The 22276-nt window shown below is 41.7% G+C and overlaps 1 protein-coding gene across 1 annotated transcript in view; it reads right to left on the reverse strand.

Moving 5' to 3' along the window:
* The window catches only part of MORC3 (MORC family CW-type zinc finger 3), a 40712-nt gene that overhangs the window by 18191 nt on the left and 245 nt on the right, over positions 1-22276 (reverse strand). Inside the window, exons 2-8 of the mRNA XM_043874426.1 lie at positions 9377-9449; positions 6727-6859; positions 5572-5786; positions 4888-5035; positions 3297-3444; positions 1053-1181; positions 730-852 (exon numbers count right to left, since the gene is read on the reverse strand). Coding sequence (XP_043730361.1) covers positions 730-852; positions 1053-1181; positions 3297-3444; positions 4888-5035; positions 5572-5786; positions 6727-6859; positions 9377-9449 — 969 coding nt within the window. The remainder of the gene's footprint in view (positions 1-729; positions 853-1052; positions 1182-3296; positions 3445-4887; positions 5036-5571; positions 5787-6726; positions 6860-9376; positions 9450-22276) is intronic.

The raw sequence follows: 22276 nt of genomic DNA on the forward strand, positions 1-22276 counted from the left end.
CAGACGGACACAGCAGGCAATGTTCATCATCCTAAACTGAACTCTACAGAAATGAAAGCGGTTTAGGAGGAAAATTCTAACATATTTAGGAACTAACTTCAGAAAAGTAAATCACCTATCAGATATTATTTTTTAGGCTACTGCAGCAACAACGAATTAAAACTGATCAATTTTATTCTCGCATAAAATAATCCAGGATCCTCATCCAAGTGCAGCAACAAGATCTGCATCTGTGTCTGAGAGCCACACTCATCTTTAGATCTACGGCAAGCTACGTATGAGCCCCAATTTCCTCATCTGTAAATCAGAGAAAATGCTCTGTCCTCTTTTTAAGATTATTCAAGACCAAATGAGAAAACAATACACAAGTGCTCTACGGTCAAGCACCATACCAATGCTGTTAAAAACACTGACATTAGAAGTCATGAGGCAAGGGCAGGGGGCTTCCATGGTGGTCCAGTGGCTAAGACTCCGCATTCTCAATGCAGGGGCCCTGGGTTCCATCCCTGTTCAGGGACCTGGATCCCACATACAGCAACTAAGATCCTACATGCCACAATGAAGAAATCCCACACCCCACAGCTAAGAAACAGTGCAGCCAAGTAAATAAATATTTTAAGACAAAAAAATAAAAATCATTAGGAAAAAAGCACATTATTTCACATTTGACCTGTAACATGTTATCCTAACTTTTATAAAAGATTCAGACATTTTCAGATATAAGCTTACCTTTAACTGACATCCAACTTTTTCATAAGCTTTGATGAGTCTATTTCTGTGATACATCATTATTCCATAATGATCTTTATTTCTGCAGTTGAATCCAAAAGTAATTCTCACAGTTTTATTAGTCTTAAATGTTAAGGAAAATTCTGAATACACCATCTCACTTCCTTTAATTCATCCTCTCTATTTCATTGAGTTCAAAGGTGCATTAAAGGCAAAGTTGGACAGGATTAGAATCTGTCAGGATAAAAAGAGAAATGGGGAAGGGAAATACACTTGATCTCTCTATATATATACATACAGCATCGTAACAAAGTAAAGGATACTAAAAACTTGGGTCGATAAATATCACGTTCAACGTAGGCAAGACTCTTCGAAACTAGCTGGGTCTTTACTTTCTGTCCACGCAAGATGATCTGCATTCGTGGCTTTAGATACAATATACTGCAGTAAGCCTGCAAAGACACACAACAATTGACTGTCGTTTCCGAATAATTACCAATGGATTTGTTCAACATTACTTACATATGTTTTTAAAAAGAAAGCTATCTCAGTGCTTTGACAATAAAAGACTCACTAACTCTTCAATAAAATACTACAGACTATAAAGGTGCTTTAGTTAGCATTTGATTACTGTATTAAAAACAAGCTCAATATAATGGAGCCAGTAAACAAGCAAGCTCAATATACTGGAGCCAGTAAAAAGGGTTTACAGGAAACAATCAACCGACCTACACAGATGTTGATAAGTTATGTGGAAAAAAGTTTAAAAAGAGCATGTATGATATAATCTCATTTTAACAGATGACCAGTGCAAGTTCAATGCATGAAGCAGGGCGCTCAGAGTCGGTGCTCTGGGACAACCCAGAGAGGAGCGGTGGGAAGGGAGGGGGAGGGGGGAGACATGCACACCCGTGGCTGACTCATGCTGATGTATGGCAAAAACCACAAGACTGTGAAGGAATTATCCTCCAATTAAAATAAATAAATAAATAAATAAAAATGCCCATGTATACAAAAAAGGACCTATATTTTCTGACTCTGCTGTCAAAAACATATATTGTTATTACAATTTTAAAGCATCAATAAATTTTACTTGTGCAGAAATAAGCAAAAATCTAATATAAACAAAGGGGACTACTGTAAGTTTGAAAAGGAAAAAAAAATGCAGCAATATTAAGTGGAGTGGACAAACAACACTTTTTCTATGGAATTGTAACAATCAGCAGTCCACCAAATGTGCTTTCAATTCCTTTTTCTTTGTTTTTTAGGACCCTGACCAGGGACTGAACCTGAACGATCCCAGTTGGAAAGCGCCAGTCCTAACCACTGCACTTCGAGGGTAAATGTGTTTTCAATTCTTGATGCATCAAAGCTTAGATACTTGAGAATCATGATCAAACTTAGCATCCTAAAACATGTTAAAATATGATCTCTTGTACCTGTCTGCAAGCTATCAGAAATCTCTAAAGGAAATGAATCGAACAACTCAATAAGGATCTATTAATATGAAAAACTCAACACAAAACTAAAATTTGAACATTTCTCTTACTTTTTCCCTCCTGACTCCTGATTTCAAAAGTAGTGTTTTGTCATTTATAAAAGTCATTAATGATATTTTAAAACATTTTACTTTGTGGTATACTAAAACTATTCCATCTGCTCTGGCTGCCTCTAGATATTCTTGAGCAAGACTTTCTTAACCACTAAGACATACTTCCCTATCACACTGGGATATGGCAAGGAATAGTAACTTCTGCCATTGTAATTGCTAGAATCTCAAAACAACTTACACAGTAAACCTGTCAATGTCAAATGTATCCTTAGCTTGGGTTATGAGATAAATTTAATGCAAAAAAAGGGAATGGGGAAAGTCCCTGGAGGTCCAGTAGTTAGGACTCTGCACTTCCACTGCAGGGGGCATGGAAGCCCCATAGTTCCTGGTTGGGGAACTAAGATCCAACACGCCATGATGTGGTTGACCAAAAGGGGGAAAAAAAGGGGGGGGGGGGGGGGGGGGGGGGGGAAAGTCAGTATTGCATGTCTCATAGTGACTAAGAAACAATATTATTCTCATATCAACATTGTTATACTGAGATATTAATTCCTTCAATCTTAGAAGCATAACTCACTTTCAGGTTAGATCTCAGAGATATTTACCACAAAATTATATTAATGTGCATTATATGTAAGCTATCCGTAACACTGCTTTAGAGTACCGATTAATGCGTGTGTTCTAGAATATTTTAATTTTTAAAAAAGACAATTTGGTATTTTGATTGAATTAACCGATATGGTCATCAGGGCATCTTGATTCTAGTATTCCCAATTCAAATAATTAATCACACAGTGAAAGAACTTTTACAACCACAGTTAGACCTGATGACTTCACAATTTAAAAACTTTTCTAAAAACATAAAACAGCCAACGAGCATGACAAATTTAACACATTGTTTCATGTCTGACACACTTTCATTTAGAGATTTCTGGCAGCATTTATAACACAAGTGGATAATATAATTTCCATTACTTGACGGTTTTCTCACTCCCACAGAGAGCAGAATACATACCCTCAGGGAATAGTCACTCTCAGGGGCTATCTGGTCCATCCTTTCTTGCTTCTTGTACCCTTTCTTCCCTGCTGTCTCATCTAAATCTTCTGGAATTCTGATGTCATATTTATCCTTATCAAAATCAAACTCTGTTGCACTTTTGTAGCTGTAAAAAAAATTTTTAAAGAGCTAAATATTAACTTCACCATAAGAGAAGCAAGCAAGTAACCTTTCGTTAACAAAACAAAGCACAAACAAATACATGGTAAGAGTCAAGATCTGAGGAGCTGGAGGGAGGAAGGAAGGAAAAAAGGAATCCAGGAAGGTGCAGAAACACTATTTACTCACATGTTGCCAGTGGGAATGTCAAATGAGAGAGCCACATTCTAATAGCATCTTAAAAAACTAAACAAGCAACTACCATGTGATCCAGCAATTACACTCCTGGGCATTTATCCAATAAAATGACGACCATATTCCCACAAAACCTCTATGCACTTATTTTACAGCTTTACTTGTAGTAACTGAAAATTGTGAACAACTAGATTGGTAAACACACTGTGGCCCATGCATACAATGCACTACTACTACTCAGCTAGGAAAAGGAAGAGAGCAGACACACACAAGAACCTGGATGAATCTTCAGAAAATTAAGCTGAATGAAAACACCCAATCCCCAAAGGTTTCATACTATGTGACTCCAGTTATATAACATTCTTTAAAATGACAAAGACACAGAAACGGAAAAACATGTTAGCAGTTGCCAGGGATTAAGGAAGGAGTGGGTGTGAATATAAAAAGGATCTGAGCTGATGACAATGTCCTTACTGTATCAGTGTATCAACAGTACTCTTACTACAGTGTTTCAAGATGCTACCACTGGGGGGAACCTAGGGAAGGAGTACCTGAGATTTCTTACAACCACAAGGGAGTCTGCAAGCACCTCAAAATTAAGTTTAAAAAAAAAATGGGGGTGAGGATGGGAGGGGCAGGGAAGAAAGGAAGAGAAAAGAAAAAGGGAATGCAAGAGGTTAGAAAAGCATAAGAATTAAAGGATTTTAAGATTATCACTCTTTCTGCTTAACTCTTACAGTTCAACAGATCAATTAGATCTCTCAATATTATACACTCACTCTAAAGTTCATAGCTTCATTTGGAAAGGATTTTATCCTCACAAAGATTTAGCAACACAGAAGTCTCATCTATATTATTTTTCTCAACAGATACTGAATCATGCTTAGCTTTATGTAATGAACCAAAAGGATTTTTCTAACCTTACCAAGTTGGGACTTGTTGGCTGGGCTTTATCTTGTCATGTCTTTTTTTTTTGAGGCGAGGGATAGTATAACCAAGAGCAAAAAGCAGTGCTATGTAGATACAGTGGCAGGGCCAGGAAATTTATTTATAACAATATAAAATTATCTCAAATTGAAGCCAAAGAAGCCTCAATGAAACACATTTGGGAAAAGGTAAATCATTAAATATGCCATAAAATGAGGACCTTCCAATACATTTCTACTCGGTATAACAATGGATGAACATAATGAAATTACTCCATGCACTTTACTTCCCAAATGGTTAACCAGCTGAGGGCTACTCTTTCACTTACCTTCTGAGATTCCAAATGATGATCCTGGTTCCCTTCTTGCCTATGATAGCATCAAGTTCTGCCAGTAACTGCTGTTCCTTAGAAAATAGAGAATGTTCCAGAATTGCAGCAAGGCTCGCTTTTGATTCTGTTGAATTTAATACCTGTCGTATATCCTAAGTTAAAGACTTAGACCAACAATATTTTTCAATTATAATATGGAAACCAACTCAAACTGAAAAACTACTAAATTATCCTCTAAATTTTAAAATCACAGTCTGATTTCAAATGAACAACAAAAAGTATGAACAAGTATATTATGACTCCTAACGAATTTAATGATTTCAAATATTTGAACGTTTATACAGAATACATCTTCCTAGAGATATCTTGTTTTTCATGGTTGTTGGTGAAAATTTCAAGCCAGACCGTAAGTCTTACTGACCACAAAAAGACTGAAATAAAAAGGTGAACTCTGGGAAGCTTAATAAAAATGCAATCGCCTTATGTTGAGTATTTCCATGGCACAATTCCAACAGAGGTCAGAGAGGGAGAAACATTTAGCCCACACGCAGAGCAGAAGCAGTGGATAGGAACAAGAGCTAGAACGGAAGGTATGATTAAAAACAAGAACCCAGAGGAGGCCAAAAGGACAGAATGGTCCAGACTATTTCCTCAGTTTTAATTTCAAAATCAAAAGGATATGGTGTTTGTTGAATGCCACGATTGGGACAACAACATGTTCTGCTTTTATGACTTCCAAGTACGTCTGAGACAAGAAACCCACGCTCATGCTGTCTCCATTTTTGGTAAAAACCATTGCATCTTTACCCAAACGCATAGAACCTGACTTGAAGCCATTTCCATACAATCCAACTGGGACATGATCATTCATGGTGACTTTCTCACTGAAGCCAAAGCTAAAAAGAAAAAAGTATAATCTTCATTTATTTTAGTTCAAACATTGTTAACATCAAGTAAAATGCCTAAGTCTGAATGTCAGCCCTATCCTTCTTTGCTGGATGGTCTGTACTGATGTGTCTCCCCATCTCTGAAATGAAGGAAGCCAAATTCACACTATAGGGATGGAAGGACTGTTGCTGCTTTTCCGCCACTCAGTCGTGTCTGACTCTTTGCGACCCCGTGGAATGTAGCCCACCAGGCTCGTCTGTCCATGGGATTGTCCAGGCAAGGATGCTGGCGTGGGCTGCCATACACACACTAACGCAGCAGCTCGCTGCCTGGCACATCCCAGCTAGATGGATGAATGAGCTGAGGCTTCTGGGACCTTGAGACTTCACATCTTCCTCCTGAAGGGGAGAACCTGCCTTTTCTGGCAGCATAAGGAGTGCTGGAGGACAGCAGAGGGGCCTCTGCTCCAAACCCTCCCTCCATCTTGTTCATGTACTACGTGTTTTAGCTTCCATGTCAGGTACATCTGGGTTCATTCTGACATCCTGTTCTTTGCCCTAGAGCCCAAGACCTTATGACTATGCTACTTCCTCATCCTTGAATCACTTGAAAATTATTAGTTTCCATTCTCCAAAGTGTTAAGTTTTATTGGATATGGTAGCCAAAACTATTTTTCTACTAAAGCACAAACAACAGAGGACAATGTACTACAACTCTAAAGGAATGGGGGAATTTAGGTAAGTGAAGACATGGCAGGGATAATGAGAATGGCCGGGATTGCCTAATAACCTAACATTGATAGAAAACGATGGAAGACTTACAGAATAGAGCACACCGTGGGTACATCTCATGTTTAAAATACAGGAACTACAGGTGATGAGTATGACACATGAAACACTTCAACTAGGTAAAAACAATGATTTTAAGGAGTGTGACGCTTTTACATACCTTAGCATTTTATGTAATTTGTCTGAAGTCATACCGTTCCCATTATCAGTGAATGTCAGGCATATACAGTCATTTATCACTGTTTTGTCAATCCATATCTGTTTAGCATTCACATCAGGATCATAAGCATTATCTGGGAAACACAAGTTTGAGAAATTTTGATTTCGGATTTTAAAGAAGAGCAATCAGTTTTGAACAACCCTTTATAACCAGCAACAGAATATATTTTAAGGAAACTTTAACAGCTGAAATGTTTTCAAACTTCTAAAATTAGACATGAACCTAACCTGCATCATGCTGTATATCACTCGCTGACTCTTACGGAATTATCTACAGCCCTCCATTCGTCACACAGAGGATGGGGGAGGGAACCCGCGACACTACGTAAGTGTGAAGCCAAAAGAAGCACTGCGATGAAGAGATGGTCAAGACAGGAAGGTCTCTGCCCAAAGAACTAGCCTAGCTATCACAAAGGAAACTTACAGCCGAGTGTCAACAGCACTTCAAGTTGGTATGGAAGGTCCACACAGGATTACTGAGTGAATGAGAAAGCAGTATGCTAACCTACACACAGATGAAAGTCCACCTTCTACACAGTTCTTCAAATTTTAGCCCTTTTTAACCTAATATAAGCCTCTGACAACAGGTACATTTTCATCATCTTCGTGAAAGTGAGTTGTCTAGTGGTGCCTACTCTGCAACACCATGAACTGTAGCCCGCCAGGCTCCTTTGTACATGGAGTTCTCCAGGCAACAATACGAGAGTGGGTAGCCATTCCTTTCCCCAGGGAATTTTCCCACCCGAGAGATCAAAGCCGGGTCTACAGAATTGCAGGCGGGTTCTTTACCCCCTGAGCCACCAGGGAAGCCATCTCTGTACACCTCATCATTTAACACCCTTGTCTAGCATACTTGCTGCTCTCAGAACGGCTATTAAGTATTAAGGAATACAGCAAAGAAAAAGGAAAAAAATTTCAACAGTAGCAGTAATAAAAATCAACTTATGAACTGTCTAAAATCTATCTGAATATTCCTAACTGACTAAAAATACTTCTGAGGTATATTTTGAAGACTTTATTATAATAGAAGAAGTGGCTCTCAAACTCCTGTAAGCCTTCAATTAAAATAAAACAATCTTTTTCATCAACCACTTCAAGCATCATTAAAAAAAAAGCACTTAAAATGTGATACACCACAAACAGCATAATGGCTTTCAGTTGCCCTATCTCAAAACTAGACAAGTACTATGTATGAATGAACAATCCCAGCTGAGTAGTTCCTCTGGGTTGCCATAAAAAGGAAAAAGAGTGACTGTGAATAGCTGCAATGTTATCTCATTTACACCTCAGAGTTTACATCTGAACAGAACATGTTAGGGACTTTGGAAAATCTAACTACACCAAAGAAAAGAAGGAAGTGAATGAAAGCCACTCAGTTGTGTCTGACTCTTTGTGACCCCATGGACTATACAGTCCATGGGAGTTCTCCAGGCCAGAATACTGGAGTGGGTAGCCTTTCCCTTCTCCAGGGGGTCTTCCCAACCCAGGGATTGAACCCAGGTTTCCCACATTGCGGGCAGATTCTTTACCAGCTGAGCCACAAGGGAAGCCCAAGAATACTAGAGTGGGTAGCCTATCCCTTCTCTAGAGGATCTTCCTGAACCTGGGTCTCCTGCATTGCAGGTGGATTTTTTACCAACTGAGCTATCAGGGATAAAGACAAGAAGGGTTCTCAAATTGTCTTTCTTTCCTTATTCTGGGCGCATCCACTTTAGAACCGCTCCTTGACAAATAATCTAAAGTGTATCTAAGAATTCCCAAGAATATAGTTTTCCTTTATTATCTGTTTCTCAAACACGTTTAAATGAAACAATTCATGTGCATGACTTTTACCAAAGAAAACCCATAATGCAAATCCGATCATGACCTTGCCTCTTTTCTCATGTTCACTAAAACACTTTTAGGACTTCCCTGGAGGTCCAGTGGTTAAGAATCCACCTTGCAATGCAAGGGACACTGGTTTGATCCCTGGTCCAGGAAGATCCCACATGCCTCAGAGCAACTAAGCCAGTACACCTCAACTACCGAGCGGCCGATGGGGCCTGAGAGCTGCAACCACTGAGGCCCGTGCACCGAGAGCCTGTGCTCTGCAACGAGGAGCCCACGCACCGCAAGGAAGAGCGGCCCCTGCTCGCTGCCTCCAGAGAGCGCCTACATGCAGCAACAAAGACCCACCACAGCCAAATGCATGTACATAGAAACCTCCTAACTGCTAATGTCAGAAAAGTGCTATAAACAATTTCCGACTTTAAAATAAACGTAATTCTCATTTTTCGGCAACAGACCTATTTCTTTTATGATGAGACTAAAAATATTTTCAACATAAATGCTTCAGGAACTCTGCAAATTAAAATACTTTGCTCTGACAGTATATAGGGCAATACTTAAAACAACAGTATACAGGGAAAGCTGGGCAATGACTGATCTGACACTAGTTTGAATGCATGTGATGCAAGGTAACTTTTACTAATGTTATCACTGACACGTTTGGTTTTTTAAAAAAGCGTATCTTCATATCACTTTTCAATAAAAAGCTTTTTAGAGCTTCAACTGCCAGCAATAGATTATATATGAAACATCAATTTACTTACCTATTAATTCAGCAACTGCACTAAATGGCCAAGTGTGACTTGTAGAATTTGTATGTAAAAACTTCGGGCAAAGCTGAAACAAATCAATGATTCATGTAAATTAATTAAGGCCTCACTTTCGCGAACAGAAGCCAAAATAATCTTCTGTCCCAGTATTAACACCAAGATCAAGCAAAAATTACTTAACTGCTTGTGTCAGGAGACACCTGGAAGATAAAACCCAGATTAGATTCCTGGAAAATAAGGCTGAAAAATCAGCCAAACAGTTTCTCATTAAGACGGGCAGCAAACCCCTTGCCTCCTTGCGCCCACCAATCCAGAGCCGTATCAGAAGGGACCCAATTCCAAAGTGCTCCACCCTGCCAGGCCTGCCTCAAAATTGAGAGGCTTAGTCGCTCAGTGTGACTCTCTGAGACCCCATGGACTGTAGCCCACCAGGCTCCTCTGTCCATGAGATTCTCCAGGCAAGAGTACTGGAGTAGACTGCCATGTCCTCCTCCAGGGGATATTCTAGACCCAGGGATCGGACCTGCATCTCTTATGTCTCCTGCATTGACAGGCGGGTTCTTTACCACTAGAGCCACCTCAAAATTACCATGAGATAAAACTAAGACTTGGTCAAAGGGATGTTTTCGCCTTTTGTGCATTAGGCTTAATTAACATATCTAAAAGCCCTCAACCAACATCAAGTAACAGTTCAAATGCAACAAACCTCCTTGCCTTCCAGAGATTTTGTCTGACTCGTCATAATAAAGTATGGAAGAGTATATTAATCAACTTCATGCTACAGGGAACTCTCTTAATCCTGAGTAGTGCAGATATCAAATGTGTAAAAATGTACAAATGGTTTTAAAAGGCTGAGGCTTGGATATTTCAATATGCAGAACATTTTCATGAAATAAGGACTTTTCTGTGTTCATTTTGAATAGATTATCTTATATTTCAGGAAGAAAAAAGAGGCAATTTAAGTGTTTCATGTGAAGAGCCTAGAGATATGACTATAACCAAACATTTGTAGTGTTCAGCTGCTGCCACAAGGTGTCAGAAAGAGGTCTGCTTTTCCTCTGTCCACCCTTGATTTTAGACAACCCTCAAGCATGTTTACCATCAGGCTAAAGTGTACATGTGAGAAAAGGTATTCTGTAGAAGACTGGTTTGCAAACTGGAGTATATGTAATTCCAACTTTCTATAGCATGTATCTATGTAATAATGGGAGTATAAGGAATTCCCGAACTTTCTAAAACAAAGAGTTTTTATAAAGAAAATCAATTTCCAGACCTTCATCTTCTACAAGAAACCTACTGTCAATTAGCCCACCTGAGCCCTATCCCAGCCCCTCCTCTTGTGCAATCACCATTTCTCCATTTATAAAAGAACACTCCTCAGCCATTCGAGGTCCTACTATGGGTATGGTCTTGGGGGGGTCAGCTACCAAAGGAGAAAATCAACACCAGAAACCCTTAGAAGAGTTTGTCTTTGTTCTCTACTTTATGAATTTGTTAGGTGTGAAGTCTGGAGTTAGAAACTGGGTATTCTGCAGCAGATGCAGGTTTGATCCCTAGGTTGGGAAGATCCCCTGGAGTAAGAAATGGCAACTATTCCAGTACTCTTGCCTAGAAAATACCATGGACAGAGGAGCCCGGCGGGCTATAGTCCATGGGGTTCAGAGAGCCGGCCACAACTGTGCACAAATGACACAGGGGTGAAATCTGGGTTATAGAGACTGGGCATTTCGGTCCATGTTGTAATACTCTGGTTTGAGATGTATGGCTTTTGGTATATTTAAACACAAGCATTATTTATAGCTATTATGAATTCTCATCTCTAAAACAATTAGCTATAAAGAAAAACTCCCTAGAACAGCCAACACACACACACACACCAGACAGACTATGGAGTATCTGATCATACACACACACACACACACACATCACATCACATACACTGATCTCTCACACACACACACACAGCCTACGGAGTTTCTTTAACTAGACGTGTGATCCTGATCACACACAGATCACATACACTGATATCACTCACACACACACACACACACACAGCCTATGGAGTACCTTTAACTAGATGTGTGATCCTGATCACACACAGATCACATACACTGATATCACTCACTCACACACACACACACACACACACAGACACAGCCTATGGAGTATCTTTAACTAGATGTGTGATCCTGATCCCAGGTAAGCAACTGAACCTTCTGTGCCTAGATGTGTGATCCTGATCACACACAGATCACATGCACTGATACCACTCACACACACACACACACACACACACACACAGAGTCCATGGAGTATCTTTAACTAGATGTGTGATCCTGATCCCAGGTAAGCAACTGAACCTTCTGTGCCTCAAGTTTTAGCATCTGTGGAAATGAGGACGATAGTAACAGCAGCTTACCAAGATGTTAAGAGAATTAAATAACTTAATATTTGTAAATGCTTAGAAGAACACCTGGGACATAATAAGTATTGTAAGTGTGTGGCTTTTTTTTTTAAGGTAAGCATACCTTTAAAGGCACAACTGAGCTCATATAATCAAGAAAATACTCAAGGGCCTCAAGTAAAGAAAAAATTAAAAACAAAAATAAGATTTGAAAATAGGGATACCCTAGGGACTAGAGTTGGAGAAGGAAATGACAACCCACTCCAGTACTCTTGCCTGGAAAATCCCATGGATGGTGGAGCCTGGTAGGCTGCAGTCCATGGGGTCGCTAAGAGTCAGACACGACTGAGTGACTTCACTTTCACGCGTTGGAGAAGGAAATGGCAACCCACTCCAGTGTTCTTGCCTGGAGAATCTCAGGGACGGGGGAGCCTGGTGGGCTGCCGTCTATGGGGTCGCACAGAGTCGAACACGACTGAAGTGACTTAGCAGCAGCAGCAGCAGAAGGGACTAGAGTGGGGTGCGTAACTGGAATGTGAAGGTTTTCATTTTAGCAGTGACTGTGGATTGGAAACATGGCAGAGAAGCATGCACTTGGAGGTGACTGCCCCTCCTACCTCAAGAAAAAGGGGGCAGGGGAAATATGCCCAATGAGAAGCTTATCTGTTTCAGTCTGCAGTCAAGGTTAAAAAAAAAAAAGTCTACCATGAAGTTCTGTAAAGAGGCACATCTCTTCACTTGGGTTAAGTGTTTCAATTTAACCTGCAGAACCACTGTGGAGACACAGTCTCAACCCGACTGCACAAGATTCTCTGGGGTCATTACTTGGGGAATATTTGAGTACACGATCTAAAATAACATTTAAGGAAACAATCCACCAAGAGAAAATATTTGCAGACAAGACACAGTAGTCTTAGTGTGCACCCAACCTCACTGAAGTAAAGTGAAGTCACTCAGTCTTGTCCAACTCTTTGCGACCCCATGGACTGCAGCCTACAAGGCTCCTCTGTCCATGGACTTTTCCAGGCAAGAGTACTGGAATGGGTTGCCATTTCCTTCTCCAGGGGATCTTCCCGACCCAGGGATCAAACCTGGGTCTCCCGCATTGCAGGCAGACACTTTACAATTTCATTGGGTAAAAGAAGTATCAGCCTATAAAATAGCTGCTGCTGCTGCCGATCGCTTCAGTTGTGTCCAACTCTGTGAGACCCTATGGACTGCAGTCTGCCAGGCTCCTCTGTCCATGGGATTTTCTAGGCAGGAGTACTGGAGTGGGTTACCATGCCCTCCTCCAGGTGATCTTCCCAACCCAGGGATCAAACCTGGGTCTCCTGCACTGCAGGCAGATTTTTTACCACTGAGCCACCAGGGAAGCCCTATAAAATAAGAATCCCTTGACATAGCTAGACCTTTAAAAAGACTCCCCTCCAAAAAAAAAAAAAAAAGGAGATGCAATGAAGACCATTTAGATATTTTAAAGAATCAACAGAATTTTTAGAATCAACAAATGGTCCCAAATTTTAAAAATGCTTTAAATGTAAGACTTTAAATGTGGAAGCCTGAATACACGGACAATGTTTACTTCGGCTCCCTCTTGGAGCTGCTATCTAATGAAGGAAAAGGGGTGGGGGACATAAACCCAGGAGAACAAAAAGAATCAAAGAAGTGATTAATAATAGCAGACAAAATAGTAGCTTGGAAACTGTAAAGTACAGAGTAGTGATAACTGCTTTAATATCCTGGAAAGAGCTAAACCCAAAGCCTGCAGGAGATGGGAAAACCAACAAGAAGGTCAGGAACTTTGGGAACCCCAGGAAGGCTTAGGAAATAAGACTTTTGCTCCTTTGAAGTCGTATGAAAAATGCGATAGGCCGAAAGTATTTAAAAGAAGAAAGATTCCCCAGATCCTTTTACCCTGAGCAAGTCCTTCAACTACACTCAGCAAACCATGAAAAGACAAGAGGTCTGTTCTCTGGAGAAACTGATGGCCATGGACTCAGAGACAAATGAAAACACGTGGGTTAAAAGCAAGCCAGTAAACAGTCCAGAAATAAATGGTTAAACGATTTTCCAGAAGGCTGTAAAGGCCATTTAATGAGGAAAAGACAGCTTTTCAACAAATAGTGCTGGGAAAACTAGGTATCCATAAAAAGAATCATGTTGCACCCTTGTTGTTGTTCAGTCACCAAGCTGACTCTGACTCTTTGCGACCCCATGGACTGACTGTAGCACGCCAGGATTCCCTATCCTCCACTATTTCCCAGAGTTTGCTCAAGTTCATGTCCACTGTGCCGATGATGCCATCCAACTATCTCATCCTTTGCCACCCTCTTCTCCTTTTGCCTTCAACCCCCTTCATGGATCATACCCCTGTCGTGGTGAAGGGGCTTACATAACTCAATGAAGCTACGAGCCATGCTATGGAGGGCCACCCGAGACAGACAGGTCACAGAGGAGAGTTCTGACAAAACATAGTCCTTGAAGGAGGGAATGGCAAGCCATTCCAGTATTCTTGCCACAAGAATCCCCTGAACAGTACAAAAAGTCGTACCCTTCCCCTACACCATAAACAAAAATTAACTCAAAATGAATCAAAGACCTGACTTTCAGAGCTGAAACTCTAGACTCTTTAGAAGAAAACATAGAGGAAACATTTTATGACATTGGGTTTGGCAATGATTTTGACATGACACCAAAAGCACAAGAAACAAAAGAAAAAATAAACTGAATTGTACTAAAATTTAAAACTTCTGTACATCAAGTGACATGTTCTACAGAGTGAAAAGGCAACCTACAGAACAGGGGAAAAAAGCCTGCAAATCAAGTAATATGCAAAAATATATAAAGAATTCTCACAACTCAATAACAAGATGATAAACAGATTTAAAAACGGGCAAAGGACTCAAGATATTTCTCCAAAGATGCTCAACATCTCTAATCATTAAGGAAATGAAAATCAAAACTACAGTGAGATACCACCTCACACTCAAAGGCATGACCATTATTAAAAACAAAAACAAAAAAAACACAACAACAAAAACAGAAAATAACAAGCATTGGAGAGGCTGGGAAGCAACTGGAACTCCTGTGCACCTGACCACAGGGCTGGAAAAGGTCCGTTTTCAATCCAATCCCAAAGAAAGACAACGCCAAAGAATGTCCAAACTACCGCACATCTGCACTCTTCTCACACGCTAGCAAAGTAATGCTCGAAATTCTCCAAGCCAGGTTTCAATAGTACATGAACCGTGAACTTCCAGATGCTCAAGCTGGATTTAGAAAAGGCAGAAGAACCAGAGATCAAATTGCCAACATCCACTGGATCATAGGAAAACAAAGGTATTCCAGAAAAACATCTGCTTCACTGACTATGTGAAAGCCTTTGTGTGGATCACAACAAACTGTGGGAAATTCTTAAAGAGATGGGAATCTCAGACAGACCACCTTATCTGCCTCCTGAGAAATCTGTATGCAGGTCAAGAAGCAACAGTTAGAACCAGACATAGAACAACAGACTGGTTATTGGGAAAAGAGTATGTCAAGACTGAAAATTGTCACCTTGCTTATTTAACTTATATGTAGAGTACATCATGTGAAATAGCAGGCTGGATAACTCACAAGCTGGAATCACGATTGCCAGGAGATATATCAACAACCTCAAACATGCAGATGATACTATTCTAACGCAGAAAGTGAGGAGAACTAAAAAGCCTCTTGCTGAGGGTGAAAGAGGAGAGCAAAAAAGGTGGCTTAAAACTCAATATTCAAAAAACTAAAATCATGGCATGTAGTCACATCACTTCATGGTAAATAGGGAAACAATGGAAACAGAGACAGACTTTATCTTCTTGGGCTTCAAAATCACTGCAGGCAGTGACTGCAGCCATAAAATTAAAAGACACTTGCTCCTTGGAAGAAAAGTTATGACAAACCTAGGTAGCATATTAAAAAGCAGAGACATCACTCTGCTGACAAAGTCCGTATAGTCAAAGCTATGGTTTTTCTAGTAGTCATATACAGATGTGAGAACTAGACCAAAAAAAAGGCTGAGTGCCAAAGAATTCATGCTTTTCAAGTGTGGTGTTGGAGAAGACTCTTAAGAGTCCCTTGGAGAGCAAGGAGATCCAACCAGTCAATCCTAAAGAAAATCAACCCTGAATATTCACTGGAAGGACTGATGCTGAAACTCCAATACTCTGGCCACCTGATGCGCAGAGGTGACTCATTGGCAAAGACCCTAATGCCAAGAAAGACTGAGGGCAGGAGAAGAGGATGACAGAGGGTTTAGATGGTTGGATGGCATTACCAACTCAGTGGACATGAGTATGAACAAACTCCGGGAGATAGTGAAGGACAGGGAAGCCTGGTATGCTTCAGTCTATGGAGTCAGAAAGAGTTGGACATGACTTAGCGACTGAACAACAAAAATGGTGCAGCCACTGTGGAAAACAATATGGAGGGTCCTCAAAAAGTTAAATATAGATTTACCATATGATCTAGGAATTCTACTTTTAGGGATAAACTGAAAAGAACTGAAAGCAGGGTCTTCTTCCCCTTAATTGAAACATAGCTGATTTACAATGCTGTGATAGCCTCAGGTATACAGCAAGGTGATTCTGTCATATGTGTATCTCAAAGTGATTCTACATATATACATCCATACTTACACACACACAGATACTTTTTCAGATTCTTCTCTAGTACAGGTTATTATAAGATAGATATAATATAGCTCCCTGTGCTGCTATACAGTAGGTAGGTCCTTACTGTTTATTTTGTATACAGCAGTGAGAAGAGGGTCCTGAAGAGATACTTGCACACCTGTGAATAGAGCAGCATTATCCTAACAGCCAAAGTGAAAGCAACACAAATACCAATTGATGAACAAAATGTGGCACATTTGAATATACAGCAGAATGTTATTCAGCCTTAAAAGGGAAGGAAAATTTAGCACATGCTGCAACATGCATGAACCTCGAGGATGTTATGCTGAGCGGAATAAGTTAACCACAAAGAGACAAATGATGTATGATTCCACTTATATGATATACCCACAGATGTCAAATTCACAGAGGTTAAAATGGTGGCTGCCAGGAGCTGGTGGAAAGTGGAACAAAGAGTTATTTTTTCATGGGCTCAGAGTTTTAGCGTTGCAAGACGAAGGGTTCTGAGATTCGCTGTACAACGTGAATGTACATAACACTATTGAACGGCACACTTAAAATGGTTAGGACGGTAAATTTTATGTCATGTGTATTTTACCACAATAATAAACAAATAAAAACCAAGTGAGCAAACTGATCAATGTGACACTCCTATCTCCTGTCCCCTGCTGAGCTACCAGAAGAGCTAGCAGCTAGGATTATCTATGCCATGACCAGATGTAGAATTCCCCTCTGGAAAAAAGGAATGATTTCTAAAATTTTTATTTGGTTCTTTTACAATTGTACCATGCCACTCTGGACAGCATTTTCCCCCTCACTTAAAAAAAAAATTTATTTTAAAAGTCATTTTATTGTTGTTTAGTCGCTAAGTCGTGTCCGACTTTTTTGCAACCCTGTAGACTGTAGCCTGCCAGGGTCCTGGGTCCATGGAACTTTCCAGGCAAGAGTACTGGAGTGGGTTGCCATTTCCTTCTCCATGGGATCTTCCTGACCCAGGGATAGAACCTGAATCTCCTAAGCCACAAGGGAAGACAGATTTGGGGAATGATAATTCTTGCTTTTTGACTGCTTTCCCCCCCGCCCCGTTGTCCTATTGAACTCCTATTGGTAGGTGGATTCATTATCCCCGAGCCACCAGGGAAGCCCCAAAGTTATTCTAAACATCCTTATTTTCTGGTCTAACATTTTTATTCTCTAGGATCAACAGATTCTGACACAGCGTACTCCAACGACAAGCTGGCTCTTCCTACCTGATCAGCCAATACTGAAACCCACCGAATGACAAGCTCTACTCAGGTATGAACATCCAGCTGTTAGTGTTTCATCTGGAAACATAAGCACACTTGAGAATGTGTAAAATTAGAATAAAAAACACACAGTAAAAAGAACATGAAGAAGACAGAGGAAATGAACAAAAGAAAACTTCAAAAATACTATGAATAATACAGCCAGTGACAAGAACAAATATTTTGTTGAGATTTTCTAAAGACAGTGTTTCTAGAGAACAAGACAATGTTTCTAATAATTAAATACATGGTAAAAGGTAGGAGATCAAATAGAGAAAATCTCTCAAAAAGAAAAGAAAAAGCAATGAGAAGGAAAACAGAAGATGAACAAAAGCAGAAAAACAGACGGGAAATTGCTGTCAAAAATCTGAGAAAATTTCCCTGATATTATTACAGGTTTCTAGCCTAAGTACCAAAACAGTGTATTGCATGTGTGCTTAGTCACGCAGTTGTGTCCAACTCCTTGAGACCCCATGGACTGTAGCCCAGCCAGCTGCTCTGTCCATGGGGATTCTCCAGGCAAGAATACTGGAGTGGGTAGCCATTCCCTTCTCCCCACCCAGGGATCAAACCCAGGTCTCCCGCATTGCAGGTGGATTCTTCACCGACTCAGTCACCAGGGGAACCCCAATATAATGCATAGGACTCTACTAAACAATAAAGCATGCCTTGAAAATTCTGACAAGAAATCACTTCTAATCTAGAATTGCAAGCCCAGCCAAATTATATGTAAAGAAAGAGCAAGGGTAGCATAAATATATTTCCAAGAAAAGACACACAAATGTTCTTCCCATGTACTCTGTTCTCAAGAAGCTACACCAGTTTTTGGAAAAATGGACAGGCTTCACTGTTAACAGTAACAAAGACAGCAAATATTTGCTGAGTATTTATAGCACGCACAGGACCGTTATAAAAGACTTTTATGTGTATTGGCTCAGTTAATTTTTAAAGCAGCCCTTTTAGGTGGTAAGATGATTATTCTCTCTTCAGGTCACACATCCAGTTATCTGTCAGACTTTGAACCCAAGCAAATGGGCTCCAGAACCCATGCTCTCAGTCACTAAGCTACTGCTGGCGGTCAAGAGTAAACCCCAGAAGAGGAATATATGATGGGAAGGAGAAACAAAGGAAAGGGGAAGGAAATGTCCATAAAAATGATAAAGGGAAGTCGCCAACTCACAACTGAGCCAGCAAAAATGACAAAATTTGGGTGTGCTTGAACACATCTGGCAAAGATTTTCCAGTTCTCTGAAAGTGTGGATGAAAGAGTAATCAGTACAGAGAAAAACTAAGCAAACAAACACAAATCAATTACTAACTTCAAGGAAAACACAGAAGCTCCACAGCAAAGAAAAAGCAATCATAGTTTTGGCTGGCTCATGTCTGAATAATGCTAAGAGTGATAATAAATCATACGGTAATTCAACCAAAAGAAAAAGTGAACTGAAGAGTGTGCATATGTGTCACTTAAATCTATAGCAGGATTTCTGGAAAACAAAATGGTATCAGCATTTACTTAGAATCATGGAGGCAAAAAGCAAAAACTTAAGTTTTTGTTACTCTGCATTCCATTTCAGAATTTACAGACCTAGTGATTTTTTAAATTTGTACACATTACGGGTCACTTTATATTCTATGATTTTTGACAAACCCATAAATTCAGTAATTCCTAGCTCCACTCCTAATGCAAACATCTGAGAGCGATACCAAAGGGATGAGCAAACCTTCAAAACTGAAACTACTTATGGGAACTGAAATATCTATTTCACATAATTTTCATGATACGAAACATTATTCTTTGATCTTTTTTTCCCCCAACCATTTAAGGATCTTCTGCCATAAAAAAACAGGTGGCAGGCTGGATTTGGCCCATAAACCGCAGTTTGCCAACTCCTGTCCTAAAGCAACAGACCACTTGGAATACAGTCCAGAAGCTGCAGATACGAGATTTCCATCAGTGAGCTTCAAAACAGTCTGTATTACCCACAAAACAAAGATGTAGCACACGGACAGCTGCTACACCTCGAGAACCAGCTAACCACAGTGCCAGTCTCTCAAGACTGTACTGACCCTTATCTTTGCTCCCTTTGTCTTCTCAATCCTGAAGAGACAGAGACAGCAACTTGGGAGGGGCTGGGGAGTGGGGAAGAGAATCAAAGTGCAGAAATAGCAAGGGAAAGGGAAAAAAAAACAAAAACAACCCAGTTCCTCACCACAATTTTCCAGACCAGAATTAGGCCCAATCTGAGGGGAAGGAGAGGGCTTTAAGCTGAAGAGCTTCTCAAGTAGATTTAACAGTGCTAAAGTGCTTAGTCGCTCAGTCGTGTCAGGCTCTTTGCGACCCCATGGACCATAGCCCCCAGGCTATCTTGTCCATGGGGATTCTCCAGGCAAGGATAACCCGAGTGGGTTCCCAATCCGGGGACCAAACCCAGGTCCCCAGCATTGCTGGTGGATTCGTTACCATCTGAGCCACCGGGGAAGCCCGGTGATTAAACAGTGAAAGTGAAACTGAAGTCTCTCAGTCGTGTCTCTTTGTCACCCCATGGACTGCAGCCTGCCAGGCTCCTCCGTCCATGACATTTTCCAGGGAAGAAACTGGAGTGAGTTGCCATTTCCTTCTCCAGAGGATCTTCCCCACCCAGGGATCAAACCCGGGTCTCCAACACTGCAGGCAGACTCTTTACTGTCTGAGCCACCAGGAAAGCCCAGATTAAACAGTGAAAGTGAAGTCGCTCAGTCGTGTGGGACTCTTTGCAACCCTGTGGACTGTAGCCTACCAAGCTCCTCCGCCCATGGGATTCTCCAGGCAAGAATACTGGAGTGGGCTGTCATTTCCTCCTCCAAGATTAAACAGTGCCTGAGGCTAACTGGAAAGCATTAGGATGTGCCCAGATTCACTGAGGTGAATTAGCAACAATAAGGCCAGTGGTAAGAAAGAATAAAGTTGCCCTCTGTATTCCATCTACTAAATACAAGCTCATTCAATAAACCACTTAGGAACCAAGGAGCCTTTATTAAAGATATGTAAAGAACGCTAATAAACCAATTAAAAGTTCCCCTCAAAAGAAACAAAATAGAAAAACGGGCAAGGAATGTGAAGGGTTTTTTTTTTTTTTTTAGGAAGGTTTCTTTTATCCCAAAATCAAAAGGGTGAATGAAGTGTGATAAACTTTCAGCTTCTCAGTCAAATGTAAAGTAAAATTTCACACTCATCAGGAAAAAACGTTAAAAGTCTGATGATAGCAGGGGGTCGGTTAGGAATCTCGCCAAATTAAAGTCAAAAGGCAAAAATATCATTTTAAAGCAATGGTATTACCATTCGACTTCCCTGGTGGCTCAGACGGTAAGGCGTCTACTACAATGCGAGAGACCTGTGTTCAATCCCTGGATCGAGAAGATCTCCTGGATTAGGAAATGGCAACCCACTCCAGTATTCCTGCCTGGAAAATCCCTTCGACGGAGGAGCCTGGTAGGCTACAGTCCACGGGGTCGCAGAGAGTCGGACAGGACTGAGCGACTTCACTCACTCATTACCATTCGAATAATGAGACTGGCAGAGCCATTCTCTGGCCGGAGGAAACACCCTGATGAGGAGAGGTATATTTTTGCATAACAAGGCCAACTTTTTCAGGAGAATCGGGCCGGGAGGGCATGCCCACACTCTTGAGGCAGCGAAATTTTCACTTATTGTGTGACTGCTCCCCCCCCCACCAAAAAAAAGACGCACTAGTACAAAGCACACTCAAGGATTTCCAAGAGGCCGAGACGCTCCGGGAACGAGACACCGCCAGGAAACGAGACGGGGCAAACCGGGAGAGCTCGGTGACCACCTAGGAGCGATCTGGGCTCCCGAAGGATGCAGTGGAGGGAAAAGTGAAGTCGCTCAGTCGTGTCCGACTCTTGGCAACCCCGTGGGGCTGTACAGCCTACGAGGCTCCTCCGTCCATGGGATTTTCCAGGCAAGAGTACTGGACTGGGTTGCCATTCCCTCTCTCCAGGGCAATCTTCCCCACCCAGGGATCGAAGCCGGGCCTCCTGCATTGCGAGCGGACGCTCTGACCGTCTGAGCCACCCAGGGAAGCTAGAGGGAAGGCGGCAGGAATTGAAATGGATGAGGAAGACAAGTCCCAGCTCGCAGCACCCCGGGGCCCGCCGCCAGGAGGTCAAGGCCGCGGGGCATTTCTGGCCGCCGACGGCCACTCCCCCCGCACTCCGGGACGCCCCGAGGGTCCGCAGAGGCCGGGAAGGGGCCAGGGGCCCCCGCGGGCCGAGGGGCCGGCTGGCCGCCGAGGCCTCGCCCTCGGACGACAGCTGCAGAGCAAACCGGGGGAGGGAGCCAAGGAGGAGGGGCCGCGGCCCCGGCCCGCCCCGCCCCGAAGCCGCGGAGGCAAAACAGAAACCCAACGCCGAGGAAACGAAACTAGACGCGGCCCGGCCCGGCCCTGCCCGCCGCCGTCGCCGCCGAGCGTCTCAGCCGTCGGGAGCGATATGGCCGCCGCCGCCTGCCCCGGCCCCAAGCCGCCGTGCCGGGCCGACG

Source organism: Cervus elaphus, chromosome 19 (assembly GCF_910594005.1).
Source record: "Cervus elaphus chromosome 19, mCerEla1.1, whole genome shotgun sequence".
In the NCBI taxonomy this organism is placed as follows: domain Eukaryota; kingdom Metazoa; phylum Chordata; class Mammalia; order Artiodactyla; family Cervidae; genus Cervus; species Cervus elaphus.